The sequence below is a fragment of the Panthera pardus genome, unplaced genomic scaffold (genome assembly GCF_024362965.1).
Source record: "Panthera pardus isolate Hobbes unplaced genomic scaffold, ASM2436296v1 HiC_scaffold_3, whole genome shotgun sequence".
Classification (NCBI taxonomy): Eukaryota; Metazoa; Chordata; class Mammalia; order Carnivora; family Felidae; genus Panthera; species Panthera pardus.
Genome location: NW_026526876.1, coordinates 50,104,260 through 50,128,343, shown reverse-complemented (window position 1 = coordinate 50,128,343; position 24,084 = coordinate 50,104,260). Strand labels below are relative to the sequence as shown.

At 41.2% G+C, this 24,084-nt stretch overlaps 2 protein-coding genes across 6 annotated transcripts in view; one reads left to right on the top strand and one right to left on the bottom strand.

Annotated features, from left to right (window-relative positions):
* ACACA (acetyl-CoA carboxylase alpha) overlaps nucleotides 1-24,084 on the top strand; it is a 277,600-nt gene that overhangs the window by 17,639 nt on the left and 235,877 nt on the right. For 2 of the 5 annotated variants that reach the window (XM_019424025.2, XM_019424023.2), the window contains exons 1-2: nucleotides 20,925-21,195; nucleotides 23,486-23,598. The exons of 2 other annotated variants lie outside the window; for them this stretch is intronic. The gene's annotated coding sequence lies outside the window, so the exon portion shown is untranslated. Of the gene's footprint in view, nucleotides 1-20,924; nucleotides 21,196-23,455; nucleotides 23,599-24,084 lie in introns of those variants that run through there. One more of the 5 variants, XM_053892520.1, reaches the window with a different exon arrangement.
* CUNH17orf78 (chromosome unknown C17orf78 homolog) lies at nucleotides 1,256-14,621 on the bottom strand. Its single transcript, XM_053893033.1, is given in 6 exon segments — nucleotides 1,256-1,558; nucleotides 4,805-4,915; nucleotides 5,359-5,477; nucleotides 6,466-6,615; nucleotides 12,502-12,583; nucleotides 14,565-14,621. Coding segments are annotated over 6 exon segments (597 nt in total). The 3' UTR covers nucleotides 1,256-1,480.

Below are 24,084 nucleotides of genomic sequence, written 5' to 3'. Positions count from 1 at the left end.
AGGGTAAACTTTGCTACAGTTTTTGCCTCCTGGGGAACCTCATGTTTCTGGGTTAAAGGATATTCTGCCGTGGGTGAGTCTGGGAAGGGTGAAGATGAATGTAGGCATCCGTCCTAGACCAAAAGCTTCTCAAGTATAGAATATTTTTTTAATCGTCCTTCCTGGTGGTGTGGGGAAGGAGCAAGCTTCCCCTCCCCTGCCCCCTACCATCTCATGGTTAGACGGAGCCACAGATGGCAGGATAAACTGGAGGCGATGTTATGAATCAGTGGTGGGATGCAAATAACATACTCACTTATCCAAACAGCAGCCCCAGTGCTGTCTACCTACTGTATTTGCAAAACTTTCATTTTCCATGCTTTGTATCTGTTCCATCTCTTCCAGGATCCGCTTGAATCTCAAATCAGGGCTCAGGACAAGATATTTTCCCTTGTTGGTATTGTTTTGAGAATCACTTTTTTGGACGGTACTTGAAGTGAAAGAAGGATACAATTTGTGTGTGGTTTTTACCAGAGAACTAAGAAAACAGAATTAACTTAGAAATACAGGTACATTTCACCAAAGTGAAATGGAATGGTTTCAAGACACTTCTAATAAAAGCAAAACAACAGTTTATCCCTCCTGGTGTTCCTTTTTTTTTTTTTTTTTTTTTTTTAACCTGTTCCCTTTAATATCAGCTGGTCCTGCTTCCTCGCCAGACTCTTACTTGAGCAGGTCAGACTTTCTCAGAGGCTTTGTAAGAAAGATCATCATAGTTGTCTTGCTCTGGAATCCTTGTTCAAAATATACACAGCTCACCATTACATGTAGGGTGTAATGTCAGGCCCACTTGGAAGAGTTGTGGATTATCAGGAAACCTCACATGTGTCCTATTTGTATGCAGTCCCTGAGCCCCTTGGGGATGACTTAGAAGGAGGACTTCTGGAATGCTCAGGGTTATACTCCCCTCACCAGTGTGTGGATAGCTACATGTGGTGGCAGAGGTTAAGGCATAACCCTATGAACATCAGCTTGGGAACACAGGAACCCCCCACCCTAAGCTGGTTGAGAGCCAGTGAGCATGAAATGAACTGTGAGGTTAACAGAGGAGTTAGTGAACTGTACCACACTAGTGGCTGCTTTGCCCGCTTCCTTGGAGGCTATGTTTAAACCTTTTGTCAAAGAGAGCAATGGGTCCATTCATAGTGCTCAGAGGGAAGACTTTTTGTTCTCATTGGATGGGATGAAAAGATACCCATTTTTGGTGGATGGACAGAGTGAATCTCAGAGGCTTGTGACTAAGTCAGTAGCAATGGCATGAGAGTAAGTCTGACTGCTAAGCCCAGGCTCCTTCTTCATTGGTCTGGCATTGCTGTTTGCTTGTAATGTCCTCACTGAAGATACGAGTGTAAAATTCAGAAGAACCTGCCGACATTGGTTAATAATAGGGAGAAGTCAGTGTAGTATCCTCCATTCAATGTGTGAAGCAGAGAAGAACTTTTCAGAAGTATGTCTCACGGATGACAGTGATCCCTGCAGCTCTCTTTGGACTTGATGACTTGGGAGCATCTCATCCAACCTAGAGATTGAAAGGAAATATGAGAGATAAAGAAGGATGCAAATGGGTATTTCTTCATGTACCAACAAAGAGATGGCTTAATACAAAACCCCATTTAATTCCAAGTACACATCATTTTCCCTTTTTGTTAGCCAGTAATTCTACGAAAAGTTACTGTATTTACACTGAGAAAGTATCAGCAAGGTGCACTTATGCGTGAGAACCTACAATTGGTTGGGCCCTATAAGCCTCTAGCAAAGAGCCCATCCACCCCTTGCTTAACCTGTTTGCCTTGAATGGAAAAGGCCCTGAGTGTGGATCTACTTTGGATCCCAGATGTACAGGGATTCTACTTCATTTCTTGAATCAGACCCACAAAATCTCACTGTTTGAAAAGAGACAGATCTGAGTCTCTGTGGACCAAATATTTTTTACTAATCCCATTCTATTCTTGGTATATCTGATTCCATGTCCCATCTGATTTTCTGTGTACTTTCTAGATGCTTAGCTATTATGAATATAGACTATGAGCCTCTTAAATGTAGGGAACTTGGCACATAGAAGGCTTTCAGTAAATTTCGGTATAGGACTAAAAGACCCAGATTTTAGTTCTGTTTCTACCAGCTGTGTGTCACATAAACCTCTTTGAGCCTGAGTTTAAGTATCAATAAAATGTTGACACCTACTCTATCACAGTTTTTGTGAGGCTCAAATGAGGTAATGTCTATAAAATTGCTTATTCTTTTTATTAATTCCTTTATCATTTAGTAGCTTATTTTGTTGATGAGAGAAATTCAATCCATGTTGCTACTGCATGGTTATCTCTAACTCTGGACTAGACTTTTGATTACCATTCAGGCCTATATCTTCCAGTGCTTAATAGAAATGATAATGCAGATTAAATAACTGAATATACGTCATCTGATTAAATCATACTAATTTACATTAGCTCATCATCCAAGATTAGCAGAAACAGAATTATAGAAAATATTAACCTACACCAGAGCTGACAAGCAAGTTGGCATTGGGTACCTGAAGCACTGTGATAAGAAATATTCTGATACCAGGGTGCCTGGGTGGCTTGTTCGGTTGAGCGTCCGACTTTGGTTCAGGTCATGATCTCACAGTTCGTGAGTTCGAGCTCCGTGTCGGGCACTGTGCTGACAGCTCAGAGCCTGGAGCCTGCTTTGGATTCTGTGTCTCCCTTTCTCTCTCTGCCCCTCCCCTGCTCACGCTCTGTCTCTCTCAAAAATGAATAAACTTAAAAAAATTTTTTTAAATATTCTGATAGCATGCCTAGGTGAAAAGAGTGTTGTGCTTGAATTTTATTTTATTTATTTTTTAATGTTTTATTTATTTTTGAGAGACAGACTCTGAGCATGAGCAGGGGAGGAGCAGAGAGAGAGATGGAGACAGAATCTAAAGCAGACTCCAGGCTCTGAGCTGTCAGCACAGAGTCCGATGTGGAGCTCGAACCATGAGGTTATGACCTGAGCCAAAGTCAGATGGTCAATTGACTGAGCCACCCAGGAGCCCCTGCTGTACTTGAATTTTAAAGATTGAGATATAATTTACACATAACATTGTGTAAGTTTGTGTACAACATGTTGACTGCATACCTTTATATACTGCAATATGATTACCATTGTAACAGTTCTATTATGTTATATAATTATTGGTTCTTTTTGTGGTAAGGACATTTAAGATCTAGTCTCTTTGCAATTTTGAAGTATATAATACATTATTGTTGACTGTAATCACTATGCTATGTGTTAGATCTCCAGAACTTATTCAGCTTCTAGTACACTGTGCTGGATTATTTGTTTAAAGTTTTAAAATTTATTTTGAGAGAAAGTGAGCAGGGCAGAGGCAGAGAGAGAGAGAGAGAGAGAGAGAGAGAGAGAGAGAGAATGAATGAGCATGGAGCCTGACACAGGGCTCGATCTCACAAACTGTGAGATCATGACCTGACCTTAAATCAAGAGTTGGATGCTTAACTGACTGAGCCACCCTGGCGCCCCCATCTTTAATTTTAAAAGTATCAGAGACCTCATCTTAGCAAGGATTGTGGATGTTGTAGAGAAGACACACATCACTGTCTAGAATTGAAAGGCTGAGTACACTTCTGGCAGGGAAACTGGCTTTAAAGCAGCCATGCTGAAACAGTGGTGTTGTGTCTGTTTTAGACCCCAGAGGGCAATATGAGCTTATGATGCTGTCAGGAAACCCAAGGGCTGGGAGGAAAGAAGCTGCTTTGCTAAGTATTCAAACTTTGCGGTGCGGTGGTTCCTAAACTTTGTTGTATATATGAGTGTTATCTAGGAGCAGGGATGGATACGTATGCTGTGGGTTCTGAACTCATAAAATTTGAGGGTACCCTTTTTAAAGAAAAAGAATACAAATTTTAAAAATACAAAGTTAGATACAAGCTTTATACAAGTCCCATGGGGCCTGAAGTTTAAGCTTCATTAATTTCACAGTAAATCCACTTCTACTTAGGGAGCTTGTTAAAAATCTTAAAAGTAAAGGGGCGCCTGGGTGGTTCAGTCAGTTGAGTGTCTGACTTTGGCTCAGGTCATGATCTCACGGCTCATGAGTTCAAGTCCCATGTCAAGCTCTGTGCTGACAGCCTGGAGCCTGCTTCGGATTCTGTGTCTCCCTCTGTCTCTGCCTCTCTCTTGCTCTCTGTGTCTCTCTGTCTCAAAAATAAATAAACATTAAAAAATATATTTTAAAAAATCTTAAAAGTAAGATTCCTGGCCCCACTCTAGACATTCTGATTGATTGTAGCTGAGGTTCAGAAATAATGTATTTTCAATAAGTACCCTATTTTGTTATGGCTGGGCTGATGTCTGTTTTTTTTTTTTTAATTTTTTTTTTTAACATTTGTTTATTTTTGAGAATCAGAGACAGAGCATGAGCATGGGAGGGGCAGAGAGAGAGAGGGAGACACAGAATTCTAAGCAGGCTCCAGGCTTTGAACTGTCAGCACAGAGCCTGACATGGTACTCGAACTCACAGACTGTGAGATCATGACCTGAGCCAAAGCTGAACGCTTAACTGACTGAGACACCCAGGTGCCCATGGCTGGGCTGATGTTAAGAAAACAAAACAGTAGTACAAATACCTACCTATTTCCTGACACATAAAAGAATTAGCAACATTTGCTTCATAACTGAAACAACTTCCTGTCTCCCAGCATGCGTACATTAACCTCATTTTTTCCCAGCAAAAGACGTAAACCCTACAGAGACCACTTTCCTTCTTGGGTTGAAATTCAAGCTGGGATTCAGCTGCCTCAGGTTCCTGGCCTTCCTTCCTTTGCCTTCTGCACAACCTCTGGCATTGGCATAGCTCTCTGGCTCCTCGGCATTGACCCTGAAGGGAGAAAATGGTGTTAATTTCAGGTGGCTTGTATGCATTTGGTTATCTTCCAAACCTCCTGTCAGGGCATTTAAAGAAAATCATCTTTTTTAAAGAAAATATTCAGTCCCATTGGATCTTTCCTCCTGAGAGAATGTCCAAATACAACAGAGGAAAGGAACTCAAATTTAGCAAGCACCTCCTATGTGCCAGGTGCCTTTCACACAGGATCTTAATTAAAAATGCCATGAGAGGCTAATATCACTAGTCCCATTTTACAGATGAGCCAAATGACATTGGAGAAGTCAAGCAACTTTCTTAAAGCCACTCAGCCTAGTGAGTGTGAGTGGCAGGTCTACTCCAAAGTCCATGCTTTTTTCATTATGCCAACCTGCCTTTGGAACAGAAGAAAGTCTTTATAGATCAAGTCCAGGGACTCCATACATCAACAAACTTACAGGGCATGGGACTTCAAAAATGGTAAACACTATAATGGCGACTCCACTAAACAACAGGGTAACAGCAATCAGAAATTTGATCACAGTACTCCATTTCTGCCTCTTCTCTAGATTCTCCTCTATGTCTAAAAGGAGAGAGACGAGTAGAAGAGGGAGAAGAGAGAACCTGAGAGAGGGAAGTGATTGACCCTCTGACTTGAAGGTCTTCTGGCTCCTCAGATTACTAGGCCCAGCCTGATTCAGAGGCAATAGACTGGATTTCCAGTTCAGACTCAAGAGTCAGGAGTGGGGTGGGCATCATGGGTGCTGCTCTAACCTTCTTTTCAGCCTCTTCGCAATAAGTCACCTTCTCTGGGATTTGAGATTTGTCATAACCAAGTAGGAATGATTCTTGGCATTGCTTTCAGGGAAGGAAGAGGGGTGGGTGCACAGCAGTTCTGAACTTGTCTTTCAACAACTCCCTCTCAGGGTCTCTCCCCTTGTGCTTGACCGACGCACTGTGTGTGATTAGAAAATCACCTTTCCCATGCTCCTCTTGGCTTTAGTAAGGGATGAGGAGGAACAAAGGTGAATTGGCATTGCTTTTGGGTCAAAAGGCAAACTTGGGGCAAGTGGTTCATATGCATTGTTATTATTAATGTTATATTTACGTTTCTCCTGTTGGAACTGGGATGTAACCTAACCTGAAATCTACAGAATTTGTGTCATGGCCAATTTAGGGAGAGCCATTTCCTAAAAACAGTGCAGATGAAAATATGCTCTTGGTTGTTGTTCTCACTGTAATGATGCTTAGTGTTTAAATGTTGTCTGCCTGTACATGCAATTGCTGGAATCACCTACCACACAAATACAATTCATTCTGTCCCTAAATCTGGCTGCAGGCTCACTTGTGTGGAAGTAAAAGCTTATTAATGGTGTCAAACTATTTCTGGGATCTTCTTTATAGAGAAGGTGGTTTTTTTCCATAAGAAATGGAGTGATTTTTCTAGTGTAAACTCCATGTAACTTCTCAACCCCCCAAAAAATCCTAGAAGACCCAAACTTATGTTGGGGCTAAAAATGTTTCTTTTCCTTTCTGTTCTTGTCTCACCCCTACTTATTCTGTACCTTGTTTCAAAGGGCTAGAAAAATCATCAATATTTGTAGTTTTCTCTCCTTCTTTATTCCCAGGAGTTATGGAGGTGGTGGTGGGAAAAGTCTCTGATGCAGTCCCCATCACTTCATAGACCTTACATTGTGGTGTCCCTGGTAAACAAGCTATAAAACAAGAAAGAAGCAATGAAAAGACAACCAGAAAACTTCATCCTGCCTTTGCTGTACCTGACAAAACCTTATCTCTACCCAGCTGATACTAAACTTCTAATGTGGCCCCATTGATCTGTCCATAGGTTTAGGGTGTGGACACAAAATATGCCAAGAATAAATGAGGACAGAGATACTAGTAAGAGATACGGAGTAAATCCCCATGAGGCTTTGACTAACGTAGGATCGGAGTGAGGGAGTAGACCATACCTTGTTTATCATTCTTCAGCCTGTAATAATAACGATGGAGGGTGTAACACTGTTGAAATTTTTCTCCTTTTTTTTTTTTTTAATTTTTTTAAACATTTATTTTTGAGACATAGAGAGAGAGAGCATGAACAGGGGAGGGTCAGAGAAAGAGGGAGACACAGAATCCGAAACAGGCTCCAGGCTCTGAGCTGTCAGCACAGAGCCCGACGCAGGGCTCGAACCCACGGACCGCGAGATCATGACCCAAGCCGAAGTCAGATGCTCAACCGACTGAGCCACCCAGGCGCCCCTGCAAGTTTTCTCCTTTAAAAAAGTTGGCTCCAAAGTCCAAGGGATGATGTGAAATACCATAATTTGCCTTAATGACTGCTGCAAGTCTGTCTGACTAGAGTCTAAGTCAACTACTTTGAGAGCAGTTTGGGGAAAGCAGAGAGAACTGGAGGAAGGAAAGACCACCCAGCTTCATGCACTCCTCAATTTCATTCTTTCAGAAAGCAAATATTTTTAAATGCTATCTATTTTGTACCAGGGCTGCTTCAGTACTTTGGCTATATCAGTTGGATGCATTGGAGCAAGGGAACAAGCAACGGGGAGGGAAGGTTGAGGGGAGACTGGGAAACAGATGACAATAAATACAGTAAACTTTATGGTATGTTAGAAGGGAGTAAGTGCTACTAAAAAGAAAAAAGGCATAGCAAGGTAAGGGAGCAGTCTGGGGGTGTGAGTGGGCAGTGGCTGGGCAACCTGTGATACAGGCTGGTTTCGTTGAAAAAATAAGAAGTAAGCCAAGACTTACAGGAGGTGAGGGATTGGCTAAGCACAGGCCTAGGAAAGCAGTGACGTAGGGGGAGTGATGTGGGCCCTGAGGCAGAATGAGTGTGTCTGACATATTATAGTTTTAGAGTAAAAACAAGGAGGCCAGTGAGATTGGAATGGAATGAGTACAGAGCACTGTAGTAGGGGACGAAATTTCTAAAGGAAATGGGCCTATATCAGGAGACTTGGAGGCTAGTTTAAGGACTTTGGTTTTTATTCAGATTGAATGGGGATCCATCGCAAGGTTTTGAGCAGAGGAGTGATGGTTGAGTTTGTTTTTAAAAGGATCACTAGACTGCTATGTTAGACTATAGGAGGCAAGGGTCAAAGCAGAGTAACCTGTTAGGAAGCTATTGCAGAAATCCAAATGAAAGACGATGGTGACTTAAACCAGCTGTGGAAGTGTTGAGACATGTATGGATTCTGGCTGTTGTCTGGTACTAACTTCACTTGGCTCCAGAATTGACCTACTCCAATTCATACACTGGTTCGTTCCTATTTCATTTTTAATGGTGTCTTATCACTGCTTATTAAATTAAGGTCTGTAAGTCCTACTTGACTTTTCTAAATTACTTTCCCAAGTCTTGATTAAGTCCATGTGAAAATGATAGTTGTTGACTTCAGAGGCCAGTGGCCAGAGTACTGGGCACTGCACATGAAATTACAAAGGAAGGAATAGTCCCTGATTTCACTTTAATCAGGAAGACAGTGTTGGCAAAGATAGGCAGAGATGGAGAGCAAACAGGTTCAAAAGGAAAAACGAAATTATATGAAGTATTTTCAGCACGGTGCCAGTCAGTTCTCCGAAGTGATAACGTGTTCATGAGACAGAGGAGATGGAAGATAAACAAATCTCACTTTGGACAAGTCACATAAGTGCTCCATGTTTTGGTTTCCTTTCTCTGTAAGATGGTTATAATAAAGTAATTCTTGGTCTACCTATTTCACGGGGTAATGTGAAGATCAGAAACAAAAATGAGGAAGCGTGTGTGAAAACACTTTGCAAACTTTGTGATATTATGACTGAAAGAGAAGGAAAAACCTAGTGATCCTCTAGTAGAACTATGCCCTCTAGCCACAGGGATAGATTTGTATTTCAATATGGCATGTCTTCCTACCTCCTTGGAGTCCCTGTTTCAGAGTCTACTTAAATTAGCTTCATCTGTCAGTGTATTTTCAGTTCTGCCTAAGTTTTGAAATTAACGTCCATCTATGTTGGCAGTTCTTGTAGGTCTCATCTGTTAGGTAATTGAGCATTTAGGTGGAGGACATCTGTAAATCCAAGCACTCCATTCCCAGTGATGCTGGAGTTGCAGTATTACTTTTTCTTTAGCTAAGGATATTTGAGCAAGAATGCCCCTTTAAGGGCATACAAACTCCAAATGTATGAAATGGATAATTTAGGAGATGAGATGATGCTTTACTTTATCATAAAAGAATTTATGTTAAATAGGGAACATTAGGTATATATATTTAAATGGAAATCTCTCTTGGAGATTTTTCTGTAATAATATAAAGAGCTTATTTGGCAGGCCTTACATAATTCTGTTGAGTTTGTGCTTCAGACCTGAACCTCCCTTTTTATATCTAGAAATTATATCATCTGGCCAAATCTATTCTACAGCTGTAGAAACTAAGCACTGGGAGAAATTAAGTAACTTGTCAGAAATGATCATTAATAACAGAATAAACACTCATTTGGTGATATTCCTTCTATACCCCAGTGTCACATGGGGTAAACAATCATTAGGAGTTAGTTCACACTAATCAAATTCCAAAGAGCCAATCGATATACTAAATCTGTATACTACAGTTTAAAAAAACTTACATAGGAGAGGTGCTTGGGTGGCTCAGTTGGTTAAGTGTCTGACTCTTGGTTTCGGCTCAGGTCATGATCTCAGTGTCATGAGATCCAGCCTCCATTGGGCTCCTCACTGAGCATGGAGCCTGCTTAAGATTCTCTCTCTCCTTCTGCCCCTACCCTGCACTTGTGCACGCCTACTCTCTCTAAAAAATGATAATAATAAAGTAAAATTTAAAAAATTACATAGGAGAATGTATCCATTAAATGATCAGGTAGGATTTTTCTCTTCTAGGTACCCTGTTCTAAATATATAGGTTCTTTTGAAATCTAATTAGAATTTTTTGACTAATACAGAATCTGAGCAATAAGAACTAGATGGTGTAAATTATCAGTGATAAAGACCTAATGAGTCATCTTTCTCCACCAGAAAGAAATTTTAGAATATTTGTAATAGAGGATCTTTTCCTTGGCCAAATTCCATAAACAGTAATAAATAGTCTTCTTCTTAAATTTTTCTACGTTCCATGTTGAACCACGTCTTCTGACGACTAACTGTTGTAGTACATTCTCATCCTTACAGTTTCAAATTCCTATTTTGTTCTGTGCACATGTTCACAAACTGTCTTCTGATTGTTTCTGGGACAGCTTTCTGTGCAGACTGATGTCAACCATAGTGTTGTAATTTTAGAGGGCATCTCTTTTATGACCTTGTATATTTGACCATTTATTTAATTTTTTTTTTAAATACTTATTTATTTTTGAGACAGAGAGAGACAGAGCATGAACAGGGGAGGGCCAGAGAGAGAGGGAGACACAGAATCTGAAACAGGCTCCAGGCTCTGAGCCGTCAGCAGAGAGCCCGACGTGGGGCTCGAACTCACGGACTGTGAGATCATGACCTGAGCCGAAGTCGGACGCTTAACCAACTGAGCCACCCAGGCGCCCCTTAATTTTTATTTCTACCCTACTTGGAGTCTGACATCCTGCCATTCAATGTAAGTTTAAATTCAGAATAGGCAGTTTCACATTTTTAAATGAGTGTTATTTCACAAGTCCATTCATAAGTTGGTTGTTTGGAATTCATCATTGTTCCATAGAAATGTGTTGTGAATAACAGTTAGGTCTGCAAACTAATCCATAAACATCCATTTAATCTCTTTGACTGACTCACATAGTGCAGGGTATTAGCTTAAATTCTGCATTCAGGAAGCAATCACCATGCCATGAAGGAAGGAGGAAGAAACATACCCAGGGAAAATTTTTGAATTACATCAGGTTGATCTCTGGCGTCCCTCCACCCCCTTAATCTCCCAGGTTTCCTTGTCCCAAATTTCTAAGAAATAGTTCCCTTAATTGCCTGAGTCCTACAATGCACACTATATCCAAATAAAATCCACCCTGTAGAGAGGGCTCTAGACTCCAGAATGACTTAAATTCACTATTATTGATACCTGCCATTGACTTAAGGGGGCGTGTCAACTGTTAGGAGGAAAACAATCTGGTTGAATTACTTTACATGAATATCAAGTGACCAAAACCCCCAAACACTATCAGAATCTTTTAAAAAAATTTTTTTAATGTTTATTTTTGAGAGGGAGAGACAGAGACAGAATGTAAGTGGGGTAGGGGCAGATAGAGAGGGAGACACAGAATTTGAAGCAGGTTCCAGGCTCTGAGCTGTTAGCACAGAGCCCGACGCAGGGCTTGAACTCACAGACTACGAGATCATGACCTGAGCTGAAGTTGGACGATTAACCAACTGAGCTAGAATCTTTTAACTTTTTAATAAGAGGGTTCCCCCCCCCCCCCCCGCCACATTGTTACCATATGAACTTAGAAAGCACAATCAGGGGAATGAAAACATTTATGTCATGTGAGGATGTATAATTTACAGTACCTAGGCCACATCCCAAGAATCCACTTATTTGCCAATCTCTAGTTCTCTAAACAGATTGTAGTTTTTAAAGTTTTTTTTTCCCATTATTCTACCTGGGAACCCTCAGTTTCTCTAAAAGTGTCAAGTTTTATTTTTCCAGCAGTGCAACAGTAGCATTGAGGGGATTGCCTATATGTAAAGGGAAACTGCCAAAACCATAAACTACTTGACAGACAGAAAGAATGGGTAGGGGAAGGAAAGGAGGGGAGAGCAGAGAAACTTAAGGCTGATGTCAAGAACCATTACCCAGCAGTTGAGAGGGAACAGGCGTTCTCACAGTGTGGGTAGAAATGCAAAATGGAGTGACTGCTATGGAGGGTAATTTAGTAATAGCTATCAAACTTTTTTTGAAAGCTTATTTACGGGGCGCCTGGGTGGCGCAGTCGGTTGAGCGTCCGACTTCAGCCAGGTCACGATCTCACGGTCCGTGAGTTCGAGCCCCGCGTCGGGCTCTGGGCTGATGGCTCAGAGCCTGGAGCCTGTTTCCGATTCTGTGTCTCCCTCTTTCTCTGTCCCTCCCCCGTTCATGCTCTGTCTCTCTCTGTCCCAAAAATAAATAAAAAAATTTAAAAAAAAAAAAAAAAAAAGAAAGCTTATTTACTTATTTTGAGAGAGAGAGAGCTAGCGATCAGGGAGGGGCAGAGAGAGAGGGAGAGAGAATCTCAAGCAGGCTCCACACTATCAGCACTTTTCACTGTAAATCTGTGCAGTTTAAGTATTTTACGGTCTGCATTCAATATAAATTAAATTCAAATAACCATTCTCAAAAGAAGACCTATCGGGGTGCCTGGGTGGCTCAGTCGATTGAGTGTCTGACAGCTCATGGGTTTGAGCCCAGCGTCAGTCTCTGTGCTGACAGCTCAGAGCCTGGAGCCTGCTTCAGATTCTGTGTCTCTCTCTCTCTTCCTGCCCGTACCCTGCTTGCACTCTGTCTCTTTCAAAAATAAAACATTAAATTTTTTTAAAAAATGAGATATTTAAGATCTGGGCTGGGAATAGGGGAGATGGGCCTCTTTTAAAGGTACAGAGTATCTGGAATGACAAAATGATTTTTCAGAAAGGGCCCATTCGCTACCTTGCATTAGTACATCCCTTCTCACATCCTTTGGGAAGAGCCCAGGCAGCTGTTCCACATGGCAGCTGCTATCTTTGAGTTCGCCGGGGGGGTGGGGGGTGGGGCGGGAGGGGAAGAAACAAAAAAAAGGTCAGGATTTACAATTTATTGGGTACTCTTTAGAATTACAAGTATTGGAGAGGGAGATGCAAAAGAATACAGTTCCTTCTCATATAACTTGCAATTGGTGAGATCAAACACTATCAAAAAAGATTTTAGGGGCATCTTGGTGGCTCAGTTGGTTAAGTGTCCGACTTTGGCTCAGGTCACGGTCTCGCGGTTTGTGAGTTCGAGCCCCACATCAGGCTCTGTGCTGACAGCTCGGAGCCTGGAGCTTGGTTTGGATTCTGTGTCTCCCTCTCTCTCTGCCCCTCCCCTGCTCGCTCGCTCACTCTCTCAAAAAATAAACATAAAAGATTTTAACAATATACAAGTAGGAGTTAGCCTAGCTCAAAGAAAACTGAGTACCAATCCATTACATTTAGGGGGAAGAAAAGGTAAAATTGATTTAAATGAAATTAATAAGCTAATGAAAAGACTAATCAACCCATTCCTTCAAGCGCTGCTTATCTCTTCTCCTTGCTCTGCCCTCTTATATTAAAATATTTTTTAATTTCATTTATTTATTTGGAGAGAGACAGAGCACAAGCAGGGGAAGGGCAGAGAGAGGGAAGGAGAAAGAATCCGAAGCTGGCTCCACCTGTCAGCACAGAGCCCGACGTGGGGTCGATCTCACAAACTATGAGGTTATGACCCAAGCCAAAATCAAAAGTCAGACGTTTAACTGAGTCACCCAGGAGCCCCTGCTTTCTTATATTAAAACTCTTGAGGGACGCCTGGGTGGCTCAGTCAATTGAGCATCCGACTCTTGATTTTGGCTTCAGTCATGATCCCAGGGTTGTGAGATCAAGTGCCACATCTTGCTCCTCACTGAACATGGAGCCTGCTTAAGATTGTCTCTCTCTCTCCTGCTCTGCGCCTCTCTCCTGGCCTCAAAAAAACAAAACAAAACAAAAACAAACAAAACAACAAAACCAACAAAACCCAAACCCTTTTGGAAGTTTATTAAAGGTAACTTTGAACAAGGTATCTCTTCAGGTTTCCATGAAACCATATAGGTCATAGTTTATGCTTTTGGCACATAACTCACAAGGTGTAGTGAGTTTTCTTCATCTGTTAAATGTACTGAACTGCACTTTGAATGCTACATCTTGACTGTTTGGCCTTAACTCTGATTAGGTAATTTCAGAGATGAAATGTTTGGACACTTTGAAAAAAACCATGTTTTAAATAAACAGTTATCAGAGAGCAGCAAATGGTACCATTCCACCCTCCCACCCTTACTCGGACCTTTCCTATCCTAAGAGCATCCCCAACTGTTTGGATGTACCACCTTAGAAAAAGAAAGACAGCATCTTATAAGGGTTATGAATTTGGGAGTCTTAGGTGTTGATAATACTGAAACTGTGACAGCACCCTCCAGTAAAGAAAGCCATCTATCACTGAGAGGACTTTCAATGTTAGTTACATGAATAAGACAGAAGGATGCATCACATTCTCTAAAGACTTCTCACCATGAAACAACTATCTGAGTTAAATAAGTTACAGTCCTGCCTAGAAGAAAGAGAATACGGGGGATGACCGTAAAATATCACCTACTGAATAGTGGCTTTATTTCTATCTGGTAGAATGGACCCGCAAACACATTCTAGGGCTCTCTGGATTTTCTTAGATACGAGGTTACAGAAATGCTTTTCTTTCTTTCTTTCTTTCTTTCTTTCTTTCTTTCTTTCTTTCTTTCTTTCTTTTAGAGTTTATTTATTTATTTTGAGAGAGACAGAGTGAGTGGGGGAGGGGCAGAGAGAGAGAGAGGAGAGAGAGGGAAACAGAGGATCCAAGGCTGGCTCAACACTGACAGCAGTGAGCCCAATGCGGGGCTCGAACCCACGAACTGCAAGATTATGACCTGAGCTGAAGTTGGACACACTCAACTGACTGATCCACCCAGGCTCCCTGTTCTTACCTTTCTTGCTAACATCACAGAATATAATGATTAGGCTGAAAACCAAGATGGTATCCATGTTAGCTTGAGCACATGCTTCTTAAATAGCCCCTTAGTTTTCATGCTAGGTGCTCTTACTGCCCTGGAACCAAGTTTGACCCTGGGAGAGTCTGGTTCCACCCTAACTATTTTGCCCCATTCCCTAAGACCTAGTAATAGAGGTGATTGGAGAGAGGACCAAATGTGCCTGTTAATGATTGACTCAAAAAGTCTTCCTCTGACTTCACTGCTGGTGCCAACATAAGGAACTGTAATTACCTAGAGGTTTCCCTAGAATGAAGGACATAAACACTCAGTAATAAGGTTTGCAAATGCTTGCAGATGGACACATAGACATTCACGTGCATGCTCACTGACACAGGCTTACAGATTTATACACTGACATTAAGAGATGTAGAGATTTATATTAAGCAAGGTGATTTCAAGAATAGAGCAGGAAACTAGGACTGAATGAGTTAGTGAATTATATGGGAGAGAGCACTGGACTAGGAATTGATGGAATTGGGTTTTAGCGTAAGCCCTGTTATTAACTATGTCACCTTGAGAAACTTGCTTGAGTTCTCTAAATCTCAGTTTTCTCCTCTATAACTAGAGAATTCCAAACAAATAATCCCTAGAATTTATTCAGTTACATGCATAAACTCGCATTAGCACAAACATACCTACCGAGTTTTTCACATTTTCACACCCCTGAATAGTGAAGTGAGTATAGGTAGACCACATTGCACCATGACTGTTGCATTGAGAGGTGGTGAGGAAGTGCTAAGAACACTGGGAGAGTGATTCTGTCTGAAGTTTGGGAAGGCTTTCCTAGACAGATGACTGTTGTTGAAGATTTTTCTTTTTTTTTTTTTTTTAAGTTTTATTTATTTGGGAGGGGGGGCAGAGAGAGAGAGAATCCCAAGCAGGCCCTATGCTGTCAGCACAGAGCCTGACATGGGGCTTGAGCTCATGAACTGTGAGGTCATGACCTGAGCTGAGATCAAGAGTCAGACGCTCAACTGACTGAGCCACCCAGGTGCCCCTGAAAATTTTTCTAAAATTGTGTCTTTTAGCAAAGAGTATATATATATATATATCTGGTATACTCTGTAGACTTTGTGATAGCATAGATAGGTGGATCATACAACAGAAGTGAAGATCTACTCAGATCCTCTGCCTAAGTCAAGAGTCTTTGCAGTCTTTCTACTCACTGTAAATTTAATTGATTGAAGCCAACATAGGTTGGACTATGTGTAAGAAGGTCCTGGAGCCTGACACTCTGATAATGGTGTGAAGGGAGCTTGAGTCAAGGGACTTTCCATGAGGGAGTTCATGAGATCCAAGGCAAATCAGAATTTAGATATTACCCTGTTTCCTGGCATTTTAATTCAGGTTGAAATCTGGCTGAATTTAGCTCAAGGGAAATCTTGATGGGGAAACAGAATGGAAAGAGGTGTCACCAAAGGATAGCATGTTGCCTGAAATGTGGAAGAAGTGCTGAGCTTTCAACCATGGTGCCTTTCACTTGTTTATTCAACAAGTGCTGTGGCCAGCCACTATTCTAGCAGTGAGCCAGACCAAGTCTGTGTTCACATGAAATGATGGGAAGCAGACTATAAACACAGTTGAAAACAAACTAGTGCAGAGGGCTAATGATAATATACAAATGCAAATACAATATAATTAGAGGTTGTGATAGTTGTGAAGTAGCAAACAGGTGATAAGGTGAAGAACTACTAGAAGAGGTTACATTTAGAGTGGTCGGGGCGGACTTCCCTGAGGAGGTGACATCTGAGCTGAGAAAATCGAGAGGGTAGATGGCATAGAAGCCAATAAAGGAGAGTCTTTCAAGGAAGGAATCAGCTGGTCAAATGCTGTGTTGAGGTTGTGTATAATAAAGACCATATCGGTGGATTTGACAATTTTGTGACAGCACTTGCAGCAGAGTGGCGGAAGCAGGAAAGGGCTGAGAGGGAATCGGAGGTGAAAACGTGTATGTAACTTTTTTGAGATGTTTTGCTATGTAAAGGAGCAGAGAGGCCACTGAGTGGAGGGAACATAAGTGCCTCAGATCTTTATTGTTCCAGAGCAACACTGGAACCTAGAGCATTACTTTTTTCCCTGCTGCAGTTGCCGGATTCTCTTAGCAGAGGGCAGGTGGGTAGGGAGAATAAAGGGGCTCCATTGCCTTCCGTGAGTTTCATGATTTTTGCTTACTATTACCTTAACATGATTACCTGATCCTCTGCTCCCTTTTGGTATTAGACACTCTCCCTGCACTGCCCCCCACCGTCTGTCTATTTGAAGTATTCTATAGATTCATTCTTTCCTAGATCCACATTAGATGCCAGTGCTGCCTCCTTGGAGCAGCGGTAGGAAAATATCTAGGGCTCGCTATTGTCATTCTGTGTCACAAGGTGGCAGAAGAGCTCACTCTTCCCAGAGGAAACCTCGTGCTTGGACAAAGATAAAGTGGAAGAGTTTTCTTTTACCGATTTTTAGACCCTTCCCTTTTTCTTTTGTGTCTCAAAGGCCCAAAAGTCATCCTGCATGTTGGTGTGGCTATACCGTGGGATACAGAGAAGCAAGAGAGCTGTATTAACAAGGCAAAATACCTGGGTCCCTTTCTGTACTACTAGATACTTTGAGTGGTTTTCAAAGTGTCTGGAGTATATGTGGAGGAGAGGATAATCTCTCTTGATCTCCTTTCCCTACAACAAAGATTTCTAATTTAGGAGGGAAAGAAAGCTGTAACATAGGTAAGTTATCTTTTTTTTTCCCGTTTCTTCTTCTTCTTTTTTTTTGTTATAGTATAAGATTTGAAAGTAAGAATAGTATGAAAGCTCTCTTTACAGAGAGGGGGCATTTGAAAGTAAATGCTCTAGGTAAGTTTTCTGATGTGTGCAGGTAAGAGATGTGATTCTGGAAAATAATGGGAAACTAGAACTGGATGGATCAAACGGTGGGTCTGTGGAAGGAGCATTTGTCAAGAAGCCAAGAGGTTTACTAAGTTCTAGATTAGGGTCTGTAATTTACTGAATCACTGTAAGTCACTTAACTTCTCTGGCCTCTGTTTCAGTTTCTTTTTTTTTTTTTTTTTTTTTTAACGTTTATTTATTTTTGAGACAGAGAGAGACAGAGCATGAACGGGGGAGGGTCAGAGAGAGGGAGACACAGAATCTGAAACAGGCTCCAGGCTCTGAGCTGTCAGCACAGAGCCCGACACGGGGCTTGAACTCACGGACCGCGAGATCATGACCTGAGCTGAAGTCAGCCACTTAACCGACTAAGCCACCCAGGCACCCCTGTTTCAGTTTCTTGAGATGGTTAGACAAGATGATTTTGAAACCTCTTACAGCTCTAAAATTACTATTTTAATGCCATGCTCTGCTTCTCTTTCTTTTAAAGGTGCATGCTTTTGTTTGGTTGGTTTGGTTTATTTTAAATTCTTTTATTGTTGAATGTATCATACATATAGAAGAGTATATAGAAAATAAGTGTAATTTTAATTAATAACAACAGTAATAACAATGAGGACAGCATATAGCCATCGCCCAAATTAAGAAATTAAACATTGCCAGTGTCTTAGAAACTGTTTATTTTCTGATCCCACTCATTTCCCTCCTCCCAATCATTTTTCCAAGGTTTTTAAAAGTTGTCAACTGTATGTGTATCACTAAAAATATACTTTTTTTGTCTGCTTTTGAAGTTATATAAATGGATTCATTCTTTATGTATTTTAAGGTATACTTTTTATTATGTATAACACAAAATGGATATACCTCTCTTCGTGTCCTCTCTCAGTCATTACCCACCTTCAGAGTAACCATTATTCAGATTTTTACCACCACAAATGAGTTTTGCCTATTTTTGAACTTTATATAACCAGAAACATACTCTTTTGTGTCTGGCTTTTTTTTGCTCAACATTATGTTTTTTTTAATTTTAAAGTTTATTTATTTATTTTGAGAGAGAGCGAGAGAGTGAGCATGAGCAGGGAAGGGGCAGAGACAGAGAATTCAAAGTAGGCTCCACACTGTCAGCAGAGAGCCAGACGTGGGGCACGAACTCACCAGCCCTGAGATCATGACCTGAACTGAAATCAAGAGTCGGTCACTTAACCGACTGAGCCTCCCAGGCATCCTGCTCAACATTATGTTTGTAAAATTCATCCGTATTTCATTGTAGAATTGTTTGTTTATTCTCATTATTTTATAATATTCCACTGTATTAATATACCACAATTTATGTATCCATTCTACTGCCGAGAGACCTGGGGTTCCCAGTTTTTTACTATAATGAACGATGAACATGGGCACATATGAAAGTTTCTCTGGTGGCTCAGTCTGACTTCAGCTCAGGTCAGAATCTCACCATTCATGAGTTGGAGCCTCGTGTGGAGCTCTATGCTGACAGCTCAGAGTCTGGAGCCTGCTTTGGATTCTGTGTCCCCCTCTCTCTCTGGACCTCCCCCGCTTGCACTCTGTCTCTCTGTCTCTCAAAAATAAACATTAAAAAAAAAATAAAAAAAGAAGAAAGTTTCTCTGGAGTATAAATTCAGAAATGGAAGGTGGGTTATAGGGTAGACAGGATATGTTCAGCTTTACTAATTAATGCCAAATTGTTTTCTAAGAGGTTGTCCCCATTTACACTTCTGTCTGCAGTACATGAATGTTCCTGTTGTTCCACATCCTTGCCAAAGAGGCCAAAGAGGCTTTTCAGTGTGGTACAACCATGGGACTCAGAGTACCAGCCTTCCATTGGTTTTCAGAAGCCCAGGCCAGTCACTTCTCCTGTTTGCTTTCTCCCTCCAAATCAGGGTAAAGGATTCAGATTATCCCTAGGTCTCTGATCACATGCTCTATTACACTGGGATATTGGCCTCGGGTGAGTGGGGTGGTGAATTTAATAACATAAAAATTCCTGAATTAAGTGAACATCTGTAGGATATTTTGTTCTTGTACCGAGCACTCATAGGATATAGAAGGGGGCACAGAAGGAAGAAGGGAAGCGATATTTTCAGTGTGCTTGTTATGTTCCAAGCTCTGTGTTGGAAACTTTACATTTTGGTTATAACATTTAATCCAAAACACAACCTTACAAGGTAGCTCTGATACCTCAGTTTTATAGACAAGGAAACTGTGGCTCAGAAAAGGGGTCATTTGCTCAAGGTCACAGAGCTAATTAGTGACAGAGTCAGGATTGAAAGCCTGGTCTATCTGATTAAAGAGCTCAAATTCTGCAATACAACACAGAGAAGGCAAAGTCCCTGCTGCTCTTGAGGTATTTTGGCTTAGATTGCCAGTTCCAAGAATCAGTTCTTCTCATTTCTGCTTGCCTGTATTGACCCTCAAAATTATGGTATTCAATTGATTATGGCCAACTCATTCATTGATTTAAACTGTATTTTATTTTCATTCATTTTTGCTTTCCCTTATCTTTCATTTTGCTGTACACATGAGCACAGCAGATCCACTGATGAACAAGATTTGTGTTGGGGACATGGCCTTCTACCTGCTGGTCTAATGTGTTGACCAGAGGTGAGAGTGAAAAAAGACAGGAAGATTGTGAAATCTTCTGGTCCAAGTTATGATATGAGAAAACTTTAAGACTGAAGAAAAGGATGAAAGGAAATTGAATGATGGCTCACTTTTCCTTAAAAATAGAGGCTCAGTAAAATTTACTAATGTATTATATATCATGTTGCATATATAATAATAATGGAGAGTGAGGGTATCTGGGGTAGATAAGCAGAGATCTAAACATGTAGCAGGAAAAAGCTTAGTCTGATATATAAGGAGTAATGTAGACACTGGAGAAGTCTGAAGAGAAAGTGAGGACAAGAGTAGAAAGTAAACTCACCAGGAACATTTTTATTGATTTGCTGGAGAATGAGTTCAGAGATGAGAAGATAATAAAGCTGATCAATATAAAATGTCAAAATCCCAGCATTGGGCAAGACCTAAATGAACCATCTTGTCCATTTTTCTGCCTCTAGGTAAAAGGGCCCTTTAAACTTTCTTTAGCTGTTGAGTTGTGAGCTATGTTGACTTAGGTTTAAAAAAGAAAAGATTTAAAAAAGAAAAGATGGAAGAAGGAGCTAAGGTTAGGTAACTACCAAATATGGATAGAGACTAGGTGTTCAGGACTAGATGACAAGGAGGGAGGGACAACTGAAATGCCTTTTGAAAACCCATGTACCCATGTGAAAACCCAAGTGTCCATGTGAAAACATCGTGGTGAATCTCTACTATGAACTATGTTCTTTGTTGTGTAATCCTACCTTTCATCATCAGAAGCAGACTTATAAAGTGGCTTCCCTGAGGACATTTTCTGACTTCATGGTGTGAAGTTCCCTCAGGCTCTTAAGTCTGGATGAACCTGAATGGCTGACCAGAACAAAGAAGTGTAGTGTTCCATAGTGTTCAGATAAGGCTTTTATGCCTTTTTCCCTTATCTCACAACTGGAGCCACAATTCTGGTCAAGGCACCGACTTTCTTGATGAAGTCTGTCCATCTATAAAAAAGCCAAGTACCTTACTGGAGTCTTTGCCTCCCAGAGGTGACATGAAGACGGATAAGCAGACAGCTGGAACAAAGTGGCCTCTCAGGTACAGAGCTAATCTTTATTTCAGTCAGTGAAGTACTTACTAATGTTTATAACCTACACCTACTCTAAGAGCTATAGAGGGGAGTACCAAACTATAAGAAATGCTCTCTGCCTTTAAGATTATTAAAATTCAGTCGGAGAGCTAAAACCAATATACACATAGAAAATTATAGCCAAATAAGTGCTGAACCAGGTGGTCGTGACCAGACTGCTACAGGAATTCAGAGGAGAGATCAGTGGAAGCTGGAGAAGTAAAAGAGATCTTACAGAATATGGGACTTCCAAGGAATAGAAAGATTCAGAAAATAGGAGGTAGGAAGGATGACGTCAGCCAAGGTAAGAATAGATATGGCAGTCTGGGGCACCTGGGTGGCTCAGTTCATTAAGCATCCAACTTCATGATCTCACAGTTTGTGAGTTCCAGCCCTGCATCGGACTCTATGCTGACAGCTCAGAGTCTGGAGCCTGCTTTGGATTCTGTATCTCCCTCTCTTCTCTGCCCCTCCATCACTCACGCTCTGTCTCTCTCACTCTCTAAAATAAAAAACATTAAAAACAATTAAAGGGGCACCTGGGTGGCTCAGTTGGTTAAGCTTCTGACTTCAGCTCAGGTCATGATCTCATGGCTCATAAGTTTGAGCCCGCTCTGTGCTGACAGCTCAGAGCCTGTAGCCTCCTTCTGATTCTGTGTCTCCCTCTCTCTCTGCCTCTCTCCCACTTGTGCTCTGTCTCTCTCTCAAAAATAAATAAACATTTAAAATATTTAAAAAAAAAAAAAAAAGAATAGGTATGGCAAGAACTAGAAGCCAGGTTAGAGAATACATTATATAACGGAGGTCAGTGGGAAATAATATCTCAGTGTTTCCTCTATCCTCTGTTCTAAAAGTTGATCACTGACCTTGCTACTTAAGGAATTTGGAACCGTGGCCAACCACCAGGACAGGTGGGCTCTTCACTGTTCAGTTTCCCATTAAGGCACTTTCTTTCCTCCCTTGGTTTAACTCTGGCCTGACCTGATAGACTTTCCTGTCTTAGAAGTGCAGGTGTAGGAGGCATTGCTATTTAACAGAGACACTGGCAGCAGAGGGGAACAATAATGATAAGCCCTAAACTATTATTCTCAAACTTCAGGTTGAGTAATTACTAATTTTTAAAAAAGTCTTCATTTTTAAAAAAATAATTTTAAAAATAATTTTTTAAATATTTTTGTGAGAGAGCGCGCAGGCCCGCATGTGTGGGGGAGGGGCAGAGGGAGAGGGAGACACAGAACCCGAAGCAGTCTCCAGGCTCTGAGCTCTCAGCACAGGTGTTCAGGACTGGATAACAAAGCACTCCATGAATTTTTTTTTGAGTGTTTATTTATCTTTGAGAAAAAGAGACAAAGCATGAGCAGAGGAGGAGCAGAAAGAGAGAGGGAGACAGAATCCGAAGCAGGTTCCAGGCTCCAAACCATCAGCACAGAGCCTAATACAGGGCTCAAACCCACAAACCACAAGATCAGGACATGAGCGGAAGTCAGACGCTCAAACGGAACAGAGTGGCCTCTGAGCTACCCAGGCACCTTGGGAATCTGAAGTTTAACAAGCATCTAGTGATTCTATTTCATGCGGTCAGTGGAACATTGAGAAACACTGCCCTAAACTGAAATAGAATTGAAAATAAAGTGCCAAAATGGCTTGGACATTGACACACCTACTGTTTATATATTTCAAGGCTTACTCGTTTTATATAATGTTTATTTATTTATTTTTGAGGCAGAGAGAGTACAAGTGGGGGAGTGACAGAGGGAGAAGGAGAGAATCTTAAGCAGGCTCCATACTGTCAGTGTGGCACCATACGTGGGGGTCCCAAACTCTGAGATCATTACCTGAGTTGAAATCAAGAGTCAGAAGCTTCACTAACTGAGCCACTCCGGTGCCCCAAGTCTTACTCATTTTTGAGAATTTATCCTCTCCCATCTATGGCTCTTATAAAATTCACATGGCTATCATCTAAGGAGCAAGACATAGACACTGTTTTCGTGTTTAGTTTTGTCTTCCTAACTAGACTGTATCACCTTAAAGACAGGAACTGCTTAGAGTTTTCTTACTTTCCCCAGAGTAGGAAGAGAGACCATCTTTAAGGCTGGAAGGTAGCTGGAATGCTCAAGATAAGTCCCTGATACCTTTATGTAACCTTCCTGAAAGACCTGGAAGCCATTTGACACTTGGGAGCTATTAGTTTTCTAGGGCTGCCATAATAAAGTATCACCAACTGGGTGGCTTAAACAACAGAAATTTATTTCTTCACAGTTCTGAAGGCTATTAAGTCCAAGATCAAGGTGTCTGCAGGTTTGGTCTCTTCTGAGGCTTCTCTCTTTGGCTTGTAGATAGCCATCTTCTCCAGCATAAAAGCCACAATTCTGGTAAGTGCTTCATCAATTGTGATTCACAGATGGTTTTCTCTCTGTCCGTGTGTCCTAATCTCTTTTTCTTTTCAAAGATTTTATTTTTAAGTAATCTCTACACCCAGCGTGGGGCTTGAACCCACAAACCTGAGATCAGATCAAGAATCACATACTCCGGGGCGCCTGGGTGGCTCAGTCGGTTAAGCGTCCGACTTCGGCTCAGGTCATTATCTCGCAGTCTGGGAGTTCGAGCCCCGCGTCGGGCTCTGTGCTGACAGCTCAGAGCCTGGAGCCTGTTTCAGATTCTGTGTCTCCCTCTCTCTGACCCTCCCCCATTTATGCTCTGTCTCTCTCTGTCTCAAAAATAAATAAAGGTTAAAAAAAAATTAAAAAAAAAAAAAAGAATCACATACTCCATTAAGGAATCTATCCCTGAAATCATTGTTGCACTATATGCTAACTAACTTGGATTTAAGTTAAAAAAAAAAAAGAAAAAAAAGAAAG